Source organism: Xyrauchen texanus, chromosome 37 (genome assembly GCF_025860055.1).
Source record: "Xyrauchen texanus isolate HMW12.3.18 chromosome 37, RBS_HiC_50CHRs, whole genome shotgun sequence".
Taxonomy (NCBI): Eukaryota; Metazoa; Chordata; class Actinopteri; order Cypriniformes; family Catostomidae; genus Xyrauchen; species Xyrauchen texanus.
Window position 1 is genome coordinate 14,891,555 of NC_068312.1, and position 20,750 is coordinate 14,912,304.

The window sequence follows — 20,750 nt, forward strand, 5'->3', positions numbered from 1 at the left end:
AACATGAAAAACCCAGTAAATGCATTAAACATCTTAGGTTCTACAATTTAAGACAACTGTGAGGTTATCCTAACTTTAAGATTATATTTACGACAATATAAGAACATTTCTTTAGAGAATTTGAATGCTTCTTAATTTTTATCTTAAGAACACTCTTAAGACAAAAGATAAGAACTTTCTTAAGAAGTTTATTCGGGAATACAAAATATTCGTAACATTTTATTGAGTTACACATTAAAAAGTAAATGGAAGTCAAGAAGAAAATTCTTCTTAAGAAAGTTTTGTGAATCCGGCCCCTGGGCCTTAACACCGGGATGTTAGAATTACGTAGGCTACTTGTGATGTCATGAGGCAATGACATAAATTAATCGCTGAATAGTTCCCATTGTAGCCTACTTATATGTGTGTTCGTGTGGGTATAGAGCTGTTGATGCGTTTCACATTTCACAGCTGTAAAGATTGGCATGTTTTGAGAACTGTAGATAATTATGTTTATTTTAAAGCATATAGTCAGAACCTGAAGAGTTTGTTGTGCAGAGATTATGTATATACTGTAGATACAGGGGAGGTCCAGACAGCAGGATGCTCGTGTATTACAGGACTCAGGCGATGTAAATGTCATGCTGCCATTTTTCAAGTAAAATACAATTATTTGCGAGAGATGAATGTAAGGAAACGATGAGATATTTGTCATTTTTGGTGAACTATCCCTTTAAAATATGTTCCAACAAGCAACATATCATTTCTGATATGCAACTGTGCCTGCATAACCTTCTAACAAATTCAAACTTGTGACAAGCAATTGTGTAAATTGTAATGTGTAATACCATTTGTGCCATTCTTAAAGATCAGTTGACCCTGTATCCACTCAAATGTTTTCGTACACAATAAGACAAACTCAACTCTTTGATAAGCCTTTGTACATTTTTATTTTGTAAATCCTTGCATTCTATTTGACAAGTATAGGCCTAACTGACAAGGACATAGAAGTTTGGATTAACCTTGAATACTTTCCCAGATGACATCTAATAAAATCAGGAAAAATGACTCTAAATCTCCATTGATTTTGGCTAGGTTGCTCTGAAATTCCAATACACAATAAACTAATTTTTGGAATATTTGCATTCCCACCAAAGGACATGGACTTTTACAGATGCAAACCACAGAGGTAGCTCCTCAGTAAGTTCCACTTTCATAAATTGTGCATTGTATCTTTAGCAATTTGTTGTGTGTATTTCGTTTTTGTTAATTGTGTATTGCTTATTAATGAGCCAATCTTCTCAACCATCATTTTTTGTCAAGTTTATAGTGACAGATTTCAAGTTTAAAACCATCAAATGTATTAGAAAACAAAGTCTTTGTGAATTGTGAACATATTCCAGTGTTCTGACCTTTTTTTATTATTATTATTACATTTATCGTACAGGCCTGTATATTATATACAGTTTTGTTTGATCGGTTATTTACGTTAAGTCAGTTACTTATTTTAAGACCATAAAAAGACTTGTACAAGACTAATCAAAAATATACTTCTGTATCATTCAATGCACAGTTTGAAATACAAAAATAAACATTATTAAGCAACTATAGTAACAGCACAAGATATAAGATATATTCAGTACTATTGTCATTTGTAAAGATTCATTCTTTAAGACAGGTCTTAATGTATTTTGGTTTTGGTTTTCCGATCACAGGGGATAAAAGAAACACGAGGCTTCAGAATATCTCTATTGCAAAATACATTTAAGATAAAAAGCATTAAGTATAAAAATGTAGGTCATTGCCATGGTAACAATATTTCAACTTCAAGACATGTCGACACACTTTCAAATTAATTGCACAGTGTTGAAAAAATATTTAGACTAATTTTGTATTTTTTTTTGGACACATAAGGTACAACAGGGCTAAAGGCTCTGTAGGGTAAAATGCTCTATTGATTTTCTTTCTCCCAAAATGCTAAATAGCAACAAAAACTACCACAGCACTTTCATAAACACTTGTTTGTCACTATACACTGGAAAATTCTCCTCATCCATGAGATCTTTGCGTGTAGTGTCTACGGGCTGATTTTGAGGCAATTTGATCTCATTTTTATTATTTTTTTAAAATGTTGCAAATTTATGACAATCTCTGAAATTAACACATTTCTTTTGAGTTTTGACTATATGTGTCAATAACTGTCCAATAAGTGAAAGGATAGTATTTGGAGTTAAAAGCCCCCTGTTGCAGGGGCTAAAGGCCCCTATTAAACACATTGGGGGTGTTAAAGTGGGGGAATAGATTTGTATGAAAAATGTTCAAAGTGGGCTCACATGATTGATCCCATCACAATAGAGTTCAGTTTGTTTATAGAATACTTCAGATGTAATAAAATACCAAATGTGTTTGAAATGAACAGGAAATGTTTGACTTTTTCCTGAAGTTTATTTTGCGTAAGCATCATCCTAATTTGTTACTCAAAAAAAGCTTTTTGCGGTCGTAAAACTATTTGCATTAGTTGACAAATTGTGCCCAATAACTATTGCCTCGGTATCTACACAATATCACTTTAAATCCCATAGGGGCCTGTTACCCCATGTGAGGGGAAAACCCACTTTTTTTTTTTAACTGAATTGTAATCAAAACAATCTTCTGTTATTATTTCTTTTCAGACAAATTATGTTGCTCCATCAATTTTTTTTTACCTTGATACATTTTCTGACCAATTGGACCTTTAGCTCTGTTGTACCCTATGCAATTAACCTGAAAACTATTTTTTTTTTTACATAATACAGAAAAATGTGCTTTGCTTACTCGGTGTTTGGGAGTTTGTCCTAACAGTAAACCAAAAATATATATATTTTTTATTAGAATAATAATAATAATTATATATATATATATATATATATATATATATATATAAAAAGTGCAATTTATGAAATGACACTAAGACATTCAGCCAAACAGCTGCTGCTATAATGCTGCCAGCAATGTTCAGCCAACTACCTACTCAGTGAGAAAAATATCTAAAAACCATGTTATTCTTCAGGGATTGCTCATTTGAATTCTGCAATTTTAAACACCTTGTGCTCCCCAGGAGGAAGCATCCTATAAAAAGCACTGAGATTGAATGAATCATGTGTGTTAAGTCCACAATATACAGTTAAAAACACAGGGAAGGATGCTCAAAACAGTATAACATAACATTCTTTTGTCATGAAACTGAATCAATAAACTGATGCCAAGCATTATTATGATTATTTTCCCATATCAAGCCAATTACCTTTTCATTTGTAACAACAATGCGAATTGTTTCACAAGTACTGTAAAACACGGTGGCACAAATTTCAGATTCTGTGTTCAAATCAAGCTTGTGTTCACTTTAGTCTGCAGAAAACAAGCTATGATCTTGTTGCAGTCAAACTGAAAAAACTAAATACACAATACTTGGTGTACTAAAACACAAAACACACACAAAAAGAACAGCATTGTGTATCATGCTGTGACCAAAATAGTGTGATGATATCGTATTGTATTGCATTGCATTGCAGGATCCTAATTCCCACCACTTTGTGTCCAATCATTGGTGACGATGGCCCTTTTAAGGAATTATTTGGTGTAAGAACAAGGGCTCATCAAACGTGCTTACACTAGGCAAAATGTGCTGAAGAGGATTGCAAATTGGAGGCCTCCCCCCTGTGATCCAGCTCGTTCTGCAGCCGCGTGATGTTGGATAGTGCCTCCAACTCCTGGAACTGCCGGTCTGTTTTGTGGCTGACCAGCGAACGATAGAAATGCACTGCAAAAACAATAAACACCAAGCCAAAGGGCACCATGATGGTGGTGGAGGCGATTGCAGCAGCTTCTCCTGGGCTGATACCTGGAGGTTCTGTAGGTTCATTAGGGCCTGTCTTTTTATTCTTCAGAGGGAGGAACTTCACCCAGCAGAGAAGGACCACCTCTGCAAGGAAGAGGAGTGTACCGATGACGGTGGAGAAGGCCCAGGCCAGCTCGATATGGCAATGCATTCGCTCGTGTGGTGATTCTTTTATGGAGTTAAGATTGTGGACGTTGCTCACAGCCTCCAGGTTGGGCAGGATGCAGGTGCTGATCATCAAGGCAAAGAGGTGGACAGCTACCAGCACTGTTGTGCAGGCGCTGAAGGCAATTAATAAGCCAGGAGGGTACTTGTGATCTTCTTCCAACTGTACCTCTACCATCGCCACCTGAAAACACATTAGACATTACCATAGGAGCATAGGTGCCATTCAAGCTGGACGGTCTCCGCCTATGTGGTCTACATGAATCGATGATGGACCCTTTTCACATTTCTATGTTTAGAACACTTATACAGTGGTTAATGTGAGACCACAGCAAATATTATTGCACTCCCATTTGCTTCAACAGAAACAACCAATACTAAATGTCTACGAGTTTCCAAAAGGGGAAATAATAAAGAGCAGAATAATAAGACAGAAAAATGCCAAATTTACTTTCACTCCTGCAACAGATGTATTAGAAACACCATTGCAGCAGTGTTTACTAGTTTTTATTAGCCAAGTATTTATAATGCAAAGGTAATATAACACAAAAGAATAATGTTATAAATTTACCCTAATAAAATTTTACACATTTTAAATATAGGTGGAGACGCGTCACAGTCTATGGAAAGGGTCCATTGAATATACAATTTAAATACGGCACCAGGGCTTAAAGGAATATAACTGATTCAGTTCAAGTTAAGCTTAATCAACAGCACTTGTGGAATAATGTTGATTACCACAAAGATTCATTTAGACTCTTCCTACCTTTTCTTTAAAAAAAAAAAAGCACAAATCTGGGTGAAAGTGAGGCACTTACAATGGAAGTGAATGGGGGACAAGCCGTATACGTTTAAGTACTCACTGTTTGAAAAGTGTAACCACAAGAGGTAAACAACACGTGTTAACATGATTTTAGTGTGATAAATTCGCTTACTAACCTTTTCTGTGTAAAGTTATTTTAAATTTTACAACTAGGTTGCCATGATGACAGGTATGCATATGAACTGGAGAGTCTGTAGAAGTTTACAATACAAGTGCACTGACACAATATAGCTAACTGAAAAAATGCAGTTAAACTGAAATGTGTAATTATGCTGCATGCTCACACCAGTCCTCAAGTCTGAGAAGAGTTTGTGAAATTTTGTTTCCGCATCCCACTCATATTTGACTAATTTCCTGCATGCGCAACACTGTGTTTACTGCTCTCGGCCTAACCACAAGCAGAGTAATCAACCTCTGAATGAATATTACAGGATCTTACAATAGCTTAAGACTTCCTGAAACACATTTGTCAAAATAACCCTATTAAGACATCATCAAACTCTCTTATCAAAACTATTATCGTTAATATAATTATTTGCCATTAAATGGCTCACAAGGCCATTTAACACACGGTGATAATTCATAGCAATCATATTTCATAGTGATAAATCTATTTTTTTCAACTGCAGACAGTCTCAATAAATTACAGTAAGTTTATATGTAAAATTAACACTGACAATCTTTAAACCATTACTTGATATTATGTCCAGGAATTACTGAACGGTGTTATTCATGTTGTTACAAGTGATGCATTGTGATTCTAGAAGTCACTGCATTTCATTTGGTCTCCGAACACAAAAGAGAAAAATATTCTTTTTTAAAAACCTACTTTGACATTCAGTTTTGGTTTCGTATTACAGGGTAGTTTTTTAGGAGTAATGTAGCTTAATTTGATTAGATGTGTCTTCGCTATTAGGAAAAAGTATACATGTGAACAAAACAACAAAATGCCAAAGTTCCTGAATGTACAGTTGAAGTCAGAAGTTTACATACACCTTGGCCAAATACATTTAAACTCAGTTTTTCGATAGGTCAGGTTATGTCGATATAGGACTCGTTTTACTGTAGATATAGACACTTGTCTACCTGTTTCCTCCAGCATCTTCAAAATGTCCTTTGTTGTTGTTCTGGAATTTATTTGCACTTTTCACACCAAACTACGTTCATCTCTAGGAGACAGAATTAGTCTCCTTCATGAGTGGTTTGATCCTGCATGGTCCCCTGGTGTTTATACTTGTGTACTATTGTTTGTACAGATGAACCTTGGTGGTACCTTCAGGCATTTGGAAATTGCTCCCAAGGCTGAACCAGATTGTGGAGGTCCAAAAATGTTTTTTCCTGAGGTCTTGGCTGATTTCTTTTGATTTTCCCATGATTTCAAGCAAAGAGGCAATGAGTTTGAAGGCAAGCCTTAAAATACATCAACAGGTACACCTCCAGTTCATTACACCTTCTATCAGAAGCAAATTGGCTAATTGTCTAAAGGCTTGACATCATTTGGAATTTTCCAAGCTGCTTAAAAGGCACAGTTAACTTAAGTGTATGTAAACTTCTGACCCACTGGAATTGTGATTTAGTCAATTAAAAGTGAAACAATCTGTCTGTAAACAAATGCTGGAAAACATTACTCATGCCAGACACCAAATAGATGCCCTAAACAACTTGCTAAAACTAGTTTGCAAATATTAAATCTGTGGAGTGGTTAAAAAAATTTGTTTTAGTAACTTCAACCTACACTCACCTAAATGATTATTAGGAACACCATACTAATACTGTGTTTGACCCCCTTTCGCCTTCAGAACTGCCTTAATTCTACGTGGCATTGATTCAACAAGGTGCTGAAAGCATTCTTTAGAAATGTTGGCCCATATTGATAGGATAGCATCTTGCAGTTGATGGAGATTTGTGGGATGCACATCCAGAGCACGAAGCTCCCGTTCCACCACATCCCAAAGATGCTCTATTGGGTTGAGATCTGGTGTCTGTGGGGGCCATTTTAGTACAGTGAACTCATTGTCATGTTCAAGAAACCAATTTGAAATGATTCGAGCTTTGTGACATGGTGCATTATCCTGCTGGAAGTAGCCATCAGAGGATGGGTACATGGTGGCCATAAAGGGATGGACATGGTCAGAAACAATGCTCAGGTAGGCCGTGGCATTTAAATGATGCCCAATTGGCACTAAGGGGCCTAAAGTGTGCCAAGAAAACATCCCCCACACCATTACACCACCACCAGCCTGCACAGTGGTAACAAGGCATGATGGATCCATGTTCTCATTCTGTTTATGCCAAATTCTGACTCTACCATCTGAATGTCTCAACAGAAATCGAGACTCATCAGACCAGGCAACATTTTTCCAGTCTTCAACTGTCCAATTTTGGTGAGCTCTTGCAAATTGTAGCCTCTTTTTCCTATTTGTAGTGGAGATGAGTGGTACCCGGTGGGGTCTTCTGCTGTTGTAGCCCATCCACCTCAAGGATGTGCGTGTTGTGGCTTCACAAATGCTTTGCTGCATACCTCGGTTGTAACGAGTGGTTATTTCAGGCAAAGTTGCTCTTCTATCAGCTTGAATCAGTCGGCCCATTCTCCTCTGACCTCTAGCATCAACAAGGCATTTTCGCCCACAGGACTGCCGCATACTGGATGTTTTTCCCTTTTCACACCATTCTTTGTAAACCCTAGAAATGGTTGTGCGTGAAAATCCCAGTAACTGAGTATTTCAGATTGTGAAATACTCAGACCGGCCCGTCTGGCACCAACAACCATGCCACGCTCAAAATTGCTTAAATCACCTTTCTTTCCCATTCTGACATTCAGTTTGGAGTTCAGGAGATTGTCTTGACCAGGACCACACCCCTAAATGCATTGAAGCAACTGCCATGTGATTGGTTGATTAGATAATTGCATTAATGAGAAATTGAACAGGTGTTCCTAATAATCCTTTAGGTGAGTGTAAGTGTATGTAACTTCTGACTTCAATTGTATGCTACTGTACCATAAACAGTTGAATGAACAAATGAAGAATGCTAAAACACAATTCAACACAATGTGCCTTATTCAATAAGTCTACAATAAAACATTTAAAAAAAAACATAATAATAACAATAAATAAATAAAATTATAATTAGGAATGTCAATCAATAAAAATGTTTTATCTAATTAATTACGTGGCGTCCCGATTAATTAATCGTGATTAATCACATATACAAATATTTCCTGAGAAAGCCCCGCATATAACAATAATTCAATATATAATAATGAAATAATTCTGCATAGTTATTTTTAAATATTTAAAAATTATATATATATAACTAACACCAGACCTACCAACTGTGTAGGGAAAAGTAAAAAAAACGTAAAAGTGTCTACAGGACCATCAAGGAAATGTGGAAGTGGTTCGACCAAATGGACGCTATCTAAATCGGCGAGGAATGGGAGGGAAAATGCCCTGGACTCAGGCACGGTGTTGATCCACGATGGAGGATGGTACGTTTTGTTACATTAACTCTATACTCTGCTTGAAAGCTTCACTTTATTTAGTTGACCAGCTACTGGAAAGCTTGCTTCTAAAACAACCAGACCAATTTAACTGTTACACTTGTGTAAAATCACCATGCAACAACTGCTTTATGCAGCACAATGATCTAGTAGCTAACAGCTAGTGGTCGTGTTATTGTTTTGGTCAGTTTGTGTCGTGTTTAAGACGATGTCACGGCAGTAGAGGTGGCGCAACTATGGCAATCAGCCTATAATCCCACCCATGTTGAGGTGGCACTAAACTGCAGTGGAAATGCAAGCTCAGAAATGTAGAGTGAGTAGAGTTGAGGCGAGTCGAACCATAACGTGCAGTGGAAAATTGCCATAACAGCTTACAGACGGTAAGCAATTAAGGTCACAGTTATGAAAACTTAGGACACTAAAGAGACCTTTCTACTGACTCTGAAAAACATTTAAAAAAAAGATGCCCAGGGTCGCTGCTCTTCTAAGTGAACGTGCCTTAGGCATGTATGTATATATATATATATATATATATATATATATACATATATATATATACATACACACACACACACACACACACACACACACACACACACACACACACACGGCCAAAAGTTTGGAATAATGCACAGATTTTACTGTTTCGGAAGGAAATTAGTACTTTAATTCACCAAAGTGGCATTCAACTGATCACAAAGTAAAGTCAGGACATTACTGATGTAAAAAAACAGCACCATTACTATTTGAAAAGTCATTTTCGATCAAATCTAGACAGACCCCATTTCCAGCAGCCATCACTCCAACACCTTATCCTTGAGTAATCATGCTAAATTAATCATTTGGTACTAGAAAATCCCTTGTCATTATATTAAACACAGTTGTAAGCTATCTTGTTCGTTAAATGAAGCTTAACATTGTGTTTGTTTTTGAGTTGCCAGAGTATGCAGTGAACTGGCATGTCTTAAGGTTAATATTAGTTCAAAAATGGCAAAAAAAGAAACTGCTTTCTTTAGAAACCTGTCAGTCAATCATTGTTTTGAAGGAATAAAGGCTATAAAATGCTTGAAATTGTCATCTAGACTATAAGGTGTGTGAGAAGTGCCCGACAAGACCACCACATCTATGGCAAGTGCTACAGGAAGTGTGGTGTGAAATGTCACCAGAGTATCAAGACAAACTGACAGCAAGAATGCCAAAGATCTGCAAAACTGTCATTGCTGCATGTGGAGGAATTTTTTGATGAGAAATTTTGTAGTAGTTTAAGAAGTTCTGAACATTTGATTCAAATTTTAATAGTAATTTTTCACATTATTAATGTCCTGACTATATTGTACATTGTTGAATGTCACTTTGGTGAATAAAAGTAACAACTTCTTTCCATAAGAGCAAAATCTGTACAGTGTTGGCCAAAAATAAATGGCACCCATGGTAAATATGAGCAAAGAAGGCTGTGAAAAAAAACATCTGCAATGTTTATCCTTTTGATCTTTCATAAAAATAAAAAATAAAAATCTAACCTTTAAATAAAACAAGTGAAAGAGAGGAAATATCTCATTATTAAATAAATATTTTTCTCCAAAACACATTGGCCACAATTATTGGCACCCCTAGAAATTCTTTTGAGTAAAATACATCTGAAGTATATTCCCATTCATATTTTAAATTTTTTAGTGCACTTGGGAGACAAAGAAACATGAAATTGTGTAGCCATGACTTCCTGTTTCACAGTGGTATAAATATGAAGTAACATCACAGTGTGTTCGACTAAAGAATATAGTTCTGAGGTGCGGCAAAAGGTTGTTGAGCTTCACAAAATGGGAAGTGGCTATAAGAATAAAGCCAAAGCATTGAAAATGCCCATTTCCACCATCAGAGCAATCATTTACATGTTCCAATCAACGTGAGATCTTAAGAATCGGCCTGGAAAAGGACATGTGTCTATATTGTCTCCACACAGTGAGGAGGATAGTTCAAGTGGCCAAAGAATCTCCAAGGATCACAGCTGGAGAATTGCAGAAATTAGATGGGTCTTTGGGTCAGAAAATTAAAAATAATCTATATCAGACATCACCTACATCACCACAAGTGGTTTGGGAGGGTTTCAAGAAAAAAGCCTCTGCTCTCATCCAACAACAAATTCAGGTGTCTTCAGTTTGCCAGACACTAGTGGAACTCCAAATGCAACCGGGTTCTGTGGTCAGATAATACAAAAATAGAGCTTTTTGGCAGCAAACACCAGAGATGGGTTTGGCGCACACAGAGATGAAGTGCCACCCAATGGCCACGGTTACATGTGGTGCTGGATCTTTAATGTTGTGGGGCTGTTTTTCTGCCAGAGGTACTGGACATCTTGTTCAGATACATGGCATTACAGACTCCATCAAATACCAACAGATACAAAATAAAAACCTGACTGCCTCAGCCAGAAAGCTTACAATGGGCCCTGATTGGATCTTCCAGCAGGACAATGATTAAAAAAAACCATCAAAATCAACACAAAAATGGTTCACTGATCACAAAATCAAGGTTTTGCAATGGCCATCCCAGTCCCCTGACCTGAACCCCATAGAAAATGTGTGGGGTGAACTGAAGAGGAGAGTCCACCAACATGGACCTCAAAATTCGAAGGATCTGTAGAGATTATGTGTGGAGGAATGGTCTCAGATCACTTGCCAGATGTTCTCCAACCTCATTAGGCATTATAAGAGAAGAATCAGAGCTGTTATCTTGGCAATTGAGGTTGCAAAAATGAAAAAGGTGCCAATAATTATGGCCAATGCATTTTGGAGAAAAATATTTAATAATGAGATCCAACCATTTCAATAGTTTTAATTCAATTAAAGGTTAGATTTTTGTGATTTTATTTTTTAATGAAAGATCAAAAGGATAAACGATGCAGATTTTTCAGCCTTCTTTGCTCATATTTACCAAGGGTGCCACTATTTCTGGCCACAACTCTACATTATTATAAACTTTTGGCCACTAATATATATATATATATATATACACACAATTTTATTCATTGCAATTTTTATTTGAGTAACAAAAAAATAGCATTATATCTCGATCTGACATAGGTTCTGCATACAATGCAGGTGATCACGTGTTGTCAAGGCCTATATAAAACGTGTTAAATGTGGTTCCGCTGGTTTTGAGGTTGCTCTAAACTGCAGTGGACACTTGGCTTTACTTGAAAACTTTGCTGTGAGCAATAGGTTTGCAGAGTGAAGAATGGAGATTGTATGGGCATGATTTATTCAAATTACTAACTGTGGAGAGGCGCTTCTTCATTTAGAATACTCCAGATTGCAACATTAGCATAAAGGTATGAACAAATTTCTGTGTGCACACCTGTGTTCAATCTGTCAGAAAATTTGCATGACTATTTTATCTGCACGTGTAAATATGCGTATCTCAACTTTGTTTGCATGACAAAGCCTCACTATGGTAAAACCTTGAGTTTTCCCTCTCCATACTTCTGACACACCATCCCCATTGAAATCAATGTATTTGCAGTGTTCTCTGATGCAGCGTAAACTATAGGCTGTTTCTCAGTGTGCGTTCTTTTGAGTTCTTACGTTGCGTGGATCATTCACTGCCGAAGTTCAATTTCAATACTCAAGAACACAGTACAGAAAGCAAAAAAAGTACCCAGATATGTTCTTGATCTGGCTGAATAGAGCACAACAGTGCCTTGCCCACTTCAGTGTATGGGTTCCAGAAGTATTTTTCCCATTCATTTTTCCATAGGCTTTTCGTAAAATTCTCCATTAAAGAGTTCTAAGCCAACAAAACCAACCAGCTCCGAGGTGAATCACTAGGTACAAGGTACAAGGTTGTGTACTTAACCTGTTTCAATAAACTACATTCCCATGAAGCATTGCAAATGATGTAATTTAATAAAAAATTAAGGAAATACATAAAACGATTGATTTTAGATTGTTGATTATAAGTATAGAAACAATAGATTTTATGTTTATTGCAAAATATTCTGATACGTACAAATAGATACTGTAAGCAGTTTAAGGGTGAAGGGAGATCGACTCGATTACGTCACTCACAGTGCGTCTTTGGAGTGGGTGGTCGATCCGAGGCAAATTTCACGGGCTTTGTTGGCCGATATTCTCTGATTGGTGAACCGTTCTCTGCTGTACCATGGGAAATGTAGATGTTTACAATGAATCCCTTTATCAAACACGATTTTTATGAATTAAGTTGAAATAATGCAGACAGAGGGCTTCAACAGAAGGATATACCATAGATGAGCAATCTCGTGGATAAAGGTAAGTCTGTCCTGAAATCTTTATAAGTTATCATTGAAAATTAATTTGTTTATGGTAAAATGTAATGTGATCTAAACCAGACTGTTGCACACTTTATCAAGGATGCATAGGATGGTGACTTGTGGTCAAGAACCCGGTACTAAGGTGGCAGACAAAGGACTTTTATCTTTGCGTTTTCCCTGAAGATTTTCCCACTGTAAGCTCATGAAAGTCTGGTGGCTTGTGAGAGTCGTTAAACACCATCAACATTTGCTGTTTGGTTGGGCATAATTTTAATAAAGTAATGAACACATGGAGGAAACAAGTGTTAACATACATTATTCTTTTAACATGTCACTAGTCCTGCAAAACCTCACTTTTGCGATGATAATAATGCGGTCACTGATAAGTGATAATGCCAGTAGGTCTCTCAATGGCTAAAGATGAGCAGGGGCGGTCAACTGCGCAACAGGAAGATTACAAAGCTCACAATATGTTCTACATCCTGCTGTCCTTCCGAGTATGTTCTTCCAAAATAGCTTGTCAAGACTGGTCTTCATATGAAGGCAAGTCCATTCTCTATGTTCTTAGTGGTATTGTGAAACACCTCTAGTGTATAGAGCCCTGAGGCTGTCCATCCCTATACATGCCTAACATCTCTGTTTGTGCTCCACAGAAGAAATAAAGTCACACAGTTTAGGAACAACATGAATTTGAGTAAATATTGTCAAGATTTTTTTTTTTCTTTTTGGTAAACTGTCCCTTTAACACTGTCCAAGGAAACATGTTTCCTGTTGGCATGATGGCTTAAATATGCATGAAATGTTCTGGTAATGGGAAATCCATCAAAGCAATGATAGATTCACCATGGTAACCACAATTACCGGAACATTTGCCTAGTTACTACAAGTATTACTACTGTAAATAATACTAGCTTGACGATTATGGAGGACCCTCCTTAAAACGGTGTAAAACTTTTCTGCCATTATATGCGTTTATTTAATGATAGTTGAGGTTAATTCCATGTTCCCTATGAATGTAACAGGTTTACTGCAATAATAACAACTGTAGTAACTTTTAGTATTTTAGTGGAGGCAGAACAATTGAATTATGCCTGCAGAGGCAGAACAATGTTATGTTTGCAATGTCACCCTTATTCTTTTAGAGTGGGTCTATTGTTAAATGCAACGCTAATGTGAAATCGTCAAATCTCTTAATGAAAGTCCAGATCCCACTGATTACACTATATCCATACCAGGTGTCGTTTGCGCATCAAAGCGATTGACATGTCATGCGTCATGTCACAAGTGCGGCTATAACTCCAAATACTTATCGTATTTCTTCCAAGCAATGGCGGTTTCTCCTTCAAAGAAAAAATTACAAATGATCACTTTATGGACTCACCATAGCGAAGCCGGAGAGCAGAGCAGAAGTACGGCTGGTCGCTTTGAGTTTGGCTCGACTTAAGTAAAGTTTTCTCCATGAAAGAGCTTGAAGCGAGTGCTCGTTCAAACTCATTGCGCTTGTTTCGATGTTAGATCAGAAGTTGTGAAAATTGCCCGAATGTTTAAACTAAAATCGTCTTTATTGCCTCTTGATTACCCGGAGCACTTCAACCCGATATGACATACTCGGATTGTAAGACTACTAACTTACAGTGACTCGGTTCATCTGCAATTCAGTGTGTTCCTTGAGAAACTACAAGTCAAGCTACCCAGAATGCGCTGCTGCAATTGATTGCTTATGTAGTGCTTTATGGGGTTTGTAGTCCAAAACATTTTTCCTGTGGAAGCTTTTCTTTGCTATTTTTATCGTTGCCGTCTAAATATAGTGTATATTCAACTGACAAAGTTAATTACATGCTTAATTATCCACCTAAAATGGTAGTTTATGTGCTCAGTAACTAATTTCCCCCTCAAATAATGATTGCCTTGCTATTTTGTTTGTCTAATAGGTGAGTTTAAACTCTTATCTGGAATCAATATGATCGGGATGAATGACTAAGGTAATCTCTCTACATCAACTCTGTGATGTATGTAAAATATATTTTGTTTGTTTGTCAACAACTGCTTAGCACAAAGTCCAGCTAGGTCAATCGCTCACATTTTTAATTGTAAGAATTTTCATGTAAGGTATGTATTTGCATATATAGAGAGAGAGAGAGAGAGAGAGAGAGAGAGGCAGCCAAAAGTTTTAATAATGTACAGATTTTGCTCTTATGGAAATAAATTGGTACTTTAATTTACCAAGTGGCATTCAGCTGATCACAATGTATAGTCAGGACATTAATAACATGAACAATTACTATTACAATTTGAAAAACATGTTCAGAACTTCTTAAACTACTTCAAAGAGTTCTCATCAAAAAATCCTCCATGTGCAGCAATGACAGCTTTGCATATCTTTGTCATTCTAGCTGTCAGTTTGTCCAGATACTCGGGTGACATTTCACACCACACTTCCTGTAGCACTTGCCATAGATGTGGCTGTCTTGTCCTGCACTTCTCACACACCTTAAAGTCTAGCTGATACCACAAAAGCTCAATGGAGTTAAGCTCTAAAACACACTTTTCCAATTATCTGTTGTCCAATGTCTCTCTAATATTTTCTTTTTGTTTTTCTGTTTCAAAAGTGGCTTTTTCTTTGCAATTTGTCCCATAAGGCCTGCACTCCTGAGTCTTCTCTTTACTGTTTTACATGAAACTGGTGTTGAGCAGGTTGAATTCAATGAAGCTGTCAGCTGAGGACATGTGAGGCGTCTATTTCTCAAACTAGAGACTCTGATGAACTTATCCTCTTGTTTAGTTGTACATCTGGCCTTCCACATCTCATTCTGTCCTTGTTAGAGCCAGTTGTCCTTTTGTCTTTGAAGACTGTAGTGTACACCTTTGTATGAAATCTTTACTTTTTTGGCATTGTATAGCCTTCATTCCTCAAAACAATGACTGACAAGTTTTTAGAGAAAGCAGTTTCTTTTTAGCTATTTTTGACCTAATATTGACCTTAAGACATGCCAGTTCATTGCATACTCTGGCAACTCAAAAACTAACACAAAGACAATGTTAATCTTCATTTAACAAATAGCTTTCAGCTGTGTTTGATATAATGGCAAGTTATTTTCTAGTACCAAATTATCAATTTAGCATGATTACTCAAGGATAAGGTGTTGGAGTGATGGCTGCTGGAAATGGGGTCTGTCTAGATTTGATCAAAAATGACTTTTTTCAAATAGTGATTGTGCTGAACATCAGTAATGTCCTGACTATACTTTACGATCAGTTGAATGCCACTTTGGTGAATTAAAGTACCAATTTTCTTTCGAAACAGCAAAATCTTCACATTATTCCAAACTTTTGGCTGCCAGTGTGTTTTATATATATATATATTACACACACACACACACACACCATATTTTGCTTGGCAACCATAAATATATGTGTTGTTAGTAAGACCATAATAACCACAGGTCAAACCATGGATTGGTTGCATTTATAATAACTTGATGTAAGTATGGCTTCTTTATAACCAAACTAGGGTAACTATGTAATATATCAAATATGGCCATCTAAACGTATTCAGTGTATATATATATATATATATAAGATTCTTATCGTGCATCTACACAGGGGCGTAGATTCCAGGGGGGAGGTAACCCCATTGTTTATACCATAATCAATGGAAACATGTAAATGCTTCACGCTGCAGTGTAGTTAAAGTTAGCATTATTATTTTTGGGCTTATTTTCAAAAGACAGTGTTACTATCATGATATCACCCTCTCCTTGAAAGACAGACACCATACTGCATTGCAGATATGCCCATATAATTAGTCTTTGAAGTGCAATAGATGAAATGGAGCATAAATACTTTGCTCAGTTCCTGTAATGCTGTGTGGCATCTTTATTTTCTTCTTTTGCATTTTTTGAATAGATGTAAGTGGTTGGGAGTTTACAGAGGTTGTTCATGAAGACTTCCTTTTAATCTGACTAGTTTAGGTATAAAGGCTGATAGCCCTTGTGACGTTTTTGACCATTGTCATTCAAATCAGCAGTTTTTGAAACACCCCTCCTTGTGTGACAAACACTGTTTGTATGAAACCTACATGCACTGATGATTGCAGCAATGAAACACAGAAGACAGAATCAATCAACCCCAAGTGAACCAATAACTTCCTGTTTGCAAGAGGAAGATCAAATCAGACCCTCTGAATCACTCCCAGAGCAAGAGTTCTTTTGTGTGCGACAGTCCCACCCCTCCCCCTTCTCAATCTCCCATCCAGACCCACTGCACAATGTGTGCTCTTTGTAGGCAAGCTTGTAACTAGCTGCCAGGTGGTCTCTGATTGGCTAAGATGAGGCCCCCCTCTCCCCTATCTACTTTTTCTGGTGCCTATGCATGAGGTAGCAGGCTGCTGTGTGCCTGTGCAGCTGCTCCTTCCAGACAGGAAAAGAGAGGGAGCGAAATAGGAGCGAGACATTGGGGAAGGTTAGAGGAAGAGGAATAGAGAAAGGAAATCGAGTGAGCGACTGAGGGTGACTGTTGTTGTGGGGGAGCCGTATCCATGTCTATTTTCTGTTTGTCTGGCTGGCTGTGAGATCTGGCAGCCATGGTCATGTCACTGAGCGCCGACGATGAGGATTACGACTCGGATACAGCCGAACAGGTCAGCGATCTCACTCCCTCTCCACACATACACGCTCACACAAACAATTAGCTCCCCTCTCAGGTTCCCTTTCCTGTATGGCCATGCCTCTCAAAAAGGCTGCGTCTGCATGTGTGTTCACCACTTCTGCCTCTGCTTTCTTCATTTTCTTCCCTTTCAAGGAGTGTTCTGGGGTTTGCTTTGTGGCAGTAGCTTTTCAGTGGCTAAGAATGGTGAGATTTCCATGCAACTGGAAATGCATTTGGGTTTCAATGCGACAGGAGAGAAAACACTGATACAAAAGGAGAAGAGTGGTATTTCCAATCCTGAGCCTCTGTCTTAGTGTTGGTCTCCACTGAGCTTAAGCTCTTGGTTGTGATTGTTGAATCTTTGAGTCATGTATGCCTGCTTCTGAAAGGCTTGTTAGTTTAAGATGTATACACCACTCTTTATGTTTCCTGAACTCGTTGTTTGGCTTTCAGCTCTCGATTAATAGCTGGGGGGGTGATATCAGTTTATTCTTACATGTGTTCTGGTAGAAATACTGCATTAAAGGAAGACATGATTGAAGTTTCCTTAAAGCAGCAGCATGACTCGCCATGTGTTGCCCTGAAGTTCTCTCCTTATAATGCACTGCTACTCAAACCGTTTAATAGGAATTGGAACATCGTGTTTGTCTTGTTGCTTCTATGTGTGGAAATCTAGTCTATTCTTTACATAGACATTCTTTACATATTTTTACATTTCTTACGCATCCATTGAGGTCGAAAATGGAAGCGTAAGACTGGTAGGTTTTATTATTGTTTTAGGAAGCATTACAAGATGCACAGTTTTTCCTGAGAATCTGCCAACAAGATATTGGAATTATTAAGAACACTAGGAAAGATGAGCATGTGCAAGGTATAATGTATATTGGGGAACTCTGCTTGGTAACCACATACACAATGTGAAATCCATGCAGTCATTTAAAGACATGGCATACACATTCTAAAACATCTTAATCCATGCAGTGATGTATAGATGGGTCTTGTATCTCTAAGGCAGCTTCTTTGGCTATTAATGGGGGAGGGTAGGGGCAAAGTATGGGGGGGAACAATAGGAGGACCCTGCTGCTCTCAGGCCCCCCCGTCTGAGGTTAGCTTGGGTAGTGTGCAAGTCAAAAAGGTATGTTTACTTTGGGCATGTGTTTTCTCTGCTGATAACAAAAACAGCCTAAGATGGTTTGCTAGTCTTAACTGGTTTAAACTGGTTGAACTGGTATTCCAGCCTGGCCAGGATAGTCTTCAACTTGTCTAGCTGGTCTTCCAGCGTGGTCAAGCTCGTGTTTAGATTGTATAGCTATTTGGCCAGCATACAAATGCCCTAAATCCTGAAAGCTGGTTTAAGCAGTTTTTTTTATCAGCAGGGTTTGGTCAATTTCAATAAATTGGATTGATTTGCACAAACTGTTCAGTGCTTTGGCCACAACATTACACTCAATTGAATCAATCTTAAGGAGTCTACATATACTACTACATATTAATTTGCCACACTAGAGCACGTAAAGTTGATAATGGTATCTGTGACTTGTTTCTGGTTCATCACTATTGTGCACTCCATTTTGCAGAGGTGGTAGTTTTCACTCTTCTGCAAGATTACTAGTTGCAGTGAGGCCTTATGACTCAAGCACACATTTGGTTCTTTGAATTTCACTCCTTCTGACTCCCAGCTCTGAATCTTGTGACATAAGGCTGGCATAAGAAAGAGCCAGGAATTGGACATAAATTCCCTTGTATACACATGAGTAAACAATTTTAATCCCATATACATCAGGACAAATTATTATTATGCTCCCATTCTTGTACTCAAGACGTCTGTATGGTCATGGCTACACCAAAATCAAGTGTTTTAGGAGAATGGGGTTTGCATGCCTTTGCAGATTATGTAGGTAGATGTGTGCTGGGATGTGGAAAAGGGCTCAAGATGTAATTGTGGAAGAGGTCTCGTTAGTCCAGGCAGGGGTAACAGCGGGGGGGTAAAGGGAAAGGTGATTCTCTCAGGATATTTACTTTCACATTAAAAGTTAAATTTCAGTTGGATTAAAGTAATTTGTCTTTTTAAAATGGCATGTAAATGCTTTAGTCTGACTTAAATCGTGCCAGTTCGGATTTTGCGGTGTCAAACCGTGCATCGTCTGGACATGCACACGTAGTTAACTGTACTAAAAGAGTATCACAAAGCAGTCATAGTTTGGAATAATGTACAGATTTAGCTGTTTCAGAAGGAAATTGGTGCTTTAATTCACCAAAGTGGCATTAAACTGATTACAAAGTATAGTCAGGACATTACTGATCACAGCACCATCACTATTTGAAAAAAGTCATATTTTATCAAATCTAGACAGACCCCATTTCCAGCAGCCATCACTCCAACACCTTATCCTTGAGTAATCATGCTAAATTGATCATTTGGTACTAGAAAATCACTTGCCATTATATCAAGCACAGTTGAAAGCTATTTGATTTGTTAAATGAAGATTAACATTGTCTTTGTGTTAGTTTTTGAGTTGCCACATTATGAAATAGACTGGTATGTCAAGAATTTCAAAAATAAACTGCTTTCTCTAGAAACTCGTCAGTCAATTATTCTTTTGATGAATGAAGGCTATACAATGCTTGAAATTGCAAAAAAATCTGAAGATTTCATACAAAGGTGTACACTACAGTCTTCAAAGACAAAAAGGACAACTGGCTCTAACAAGGACAGAAAGAGATGTGGAAGGCCAGATGTACAACTAAACAAAAGGATAAGTACATCAGAGTCTCTAGTTTGAGAAATAGACACCTCACATGTCCTCAACTGACAGCTTCATTGAATTCTACTCACTCAACACCAGTTTCATGTACAACAGTAAAGAGAAGTCTCAGGGGTGCAGGCCTTATGGGAAGAATTGTAAAGAAAAAGACACTTTTGTAACAGAAAACAAAAAGAAAAGGTTAGAGTTGGCAAAGAAACACAGACATTAGACAACAGATAATTGGAAAAGTGTGTTTTGGATCTTAACCCCACTGAGCTTTTGTGGGATCACCTAGACTGTAAGGTGTGTGAGAAGTGCCCGACAAGACAGCGAGATCTAAGGGAAGTGCTACAGGAAGCGTGGGATCAAATGTCAAACTGACAGCTAGAATGCCAAAGATCAGCAAAACTGTCATTTCTGCACATGGAGGATTTTTTGATGAGAACATTTTGAAGTAGTTTAAGAAGTTCTGAAAAAATTTTTCAAATTGTAATAGTAATTCTTCATGTTATTAATGTCCTGACTATACATTGTGATCAATTGAACGCCACTTTGGTGAATAAAAGTAATAATTTGTTTCCATAAGAGCAAAATCTGTACATTATTAAAAAATTTGCTTTCAAAGGCTGCGTGCTTGACCATACATGAGACCGAACAGCATCCTGAAATACGAATTATACCCCAGCCTTTCCTCAACTGATATCTTTCATTCAAAGTTTCGA

The 20,750-nt window shown here is 37.5% G+C and overlaps 3 protein-coding genes across 5 annotated transcripts in view; 1 reads left to right on the forward strand and 2 right to left on the reverse strand.

The window, feature by feature from the left end:
* LOC127631221 (E3 ubiquitin-protein ligase RNF34-like) overlaps positions 1-20,750 on the reverse strand; it is a 243,602-nt gene that overhangs the window by 188,444 nt on the left and 34,408 nt on the right. The gene's annotated exons all lie outside the window — the stretch shown is intronic.
* Positions 919-14,287, reverse strand: LOC127631224 (calcium release-activated calcium channel protein 1-like). Its single transcript, XM_052109285.1, has 2 exons — positions 14,016-14,287; positions 919-4,205 (listed from the first exon to the last, which is right to left on the reverse strand). Exons 1-2 carry the CDS (start codon positions 14,127-14,129, stop codon positions 3,630-3,632), a joined length of 690 nt encoding a protein of 229 aa, XP_051965245.1. The 5' UTR covers positions 14,130-14,287; the 3' UTR covers positions 919-3,629.
* Positions 16,898-20,750, forward strand: part of LOC127631217 (lysine-specific demethylase 2B-like) — a 17,803-nt gene continuing 13,950 nt past the window's right edge. For both annotated transcript variants that reach the window (XM_052109266.1, XM_052109267.1), the window contains exon 1: positions 16,898-17,273. In XM_052109266.1, the coding sequence (XP_051965226.1) occupies positions 17,217-17,273 (57 nt within the window). In that variant the 5' untranslated portion in view covers positions 16,898-17,216. The remainder of the gene's footprint in view (positions 17,274-20,750) is intronic.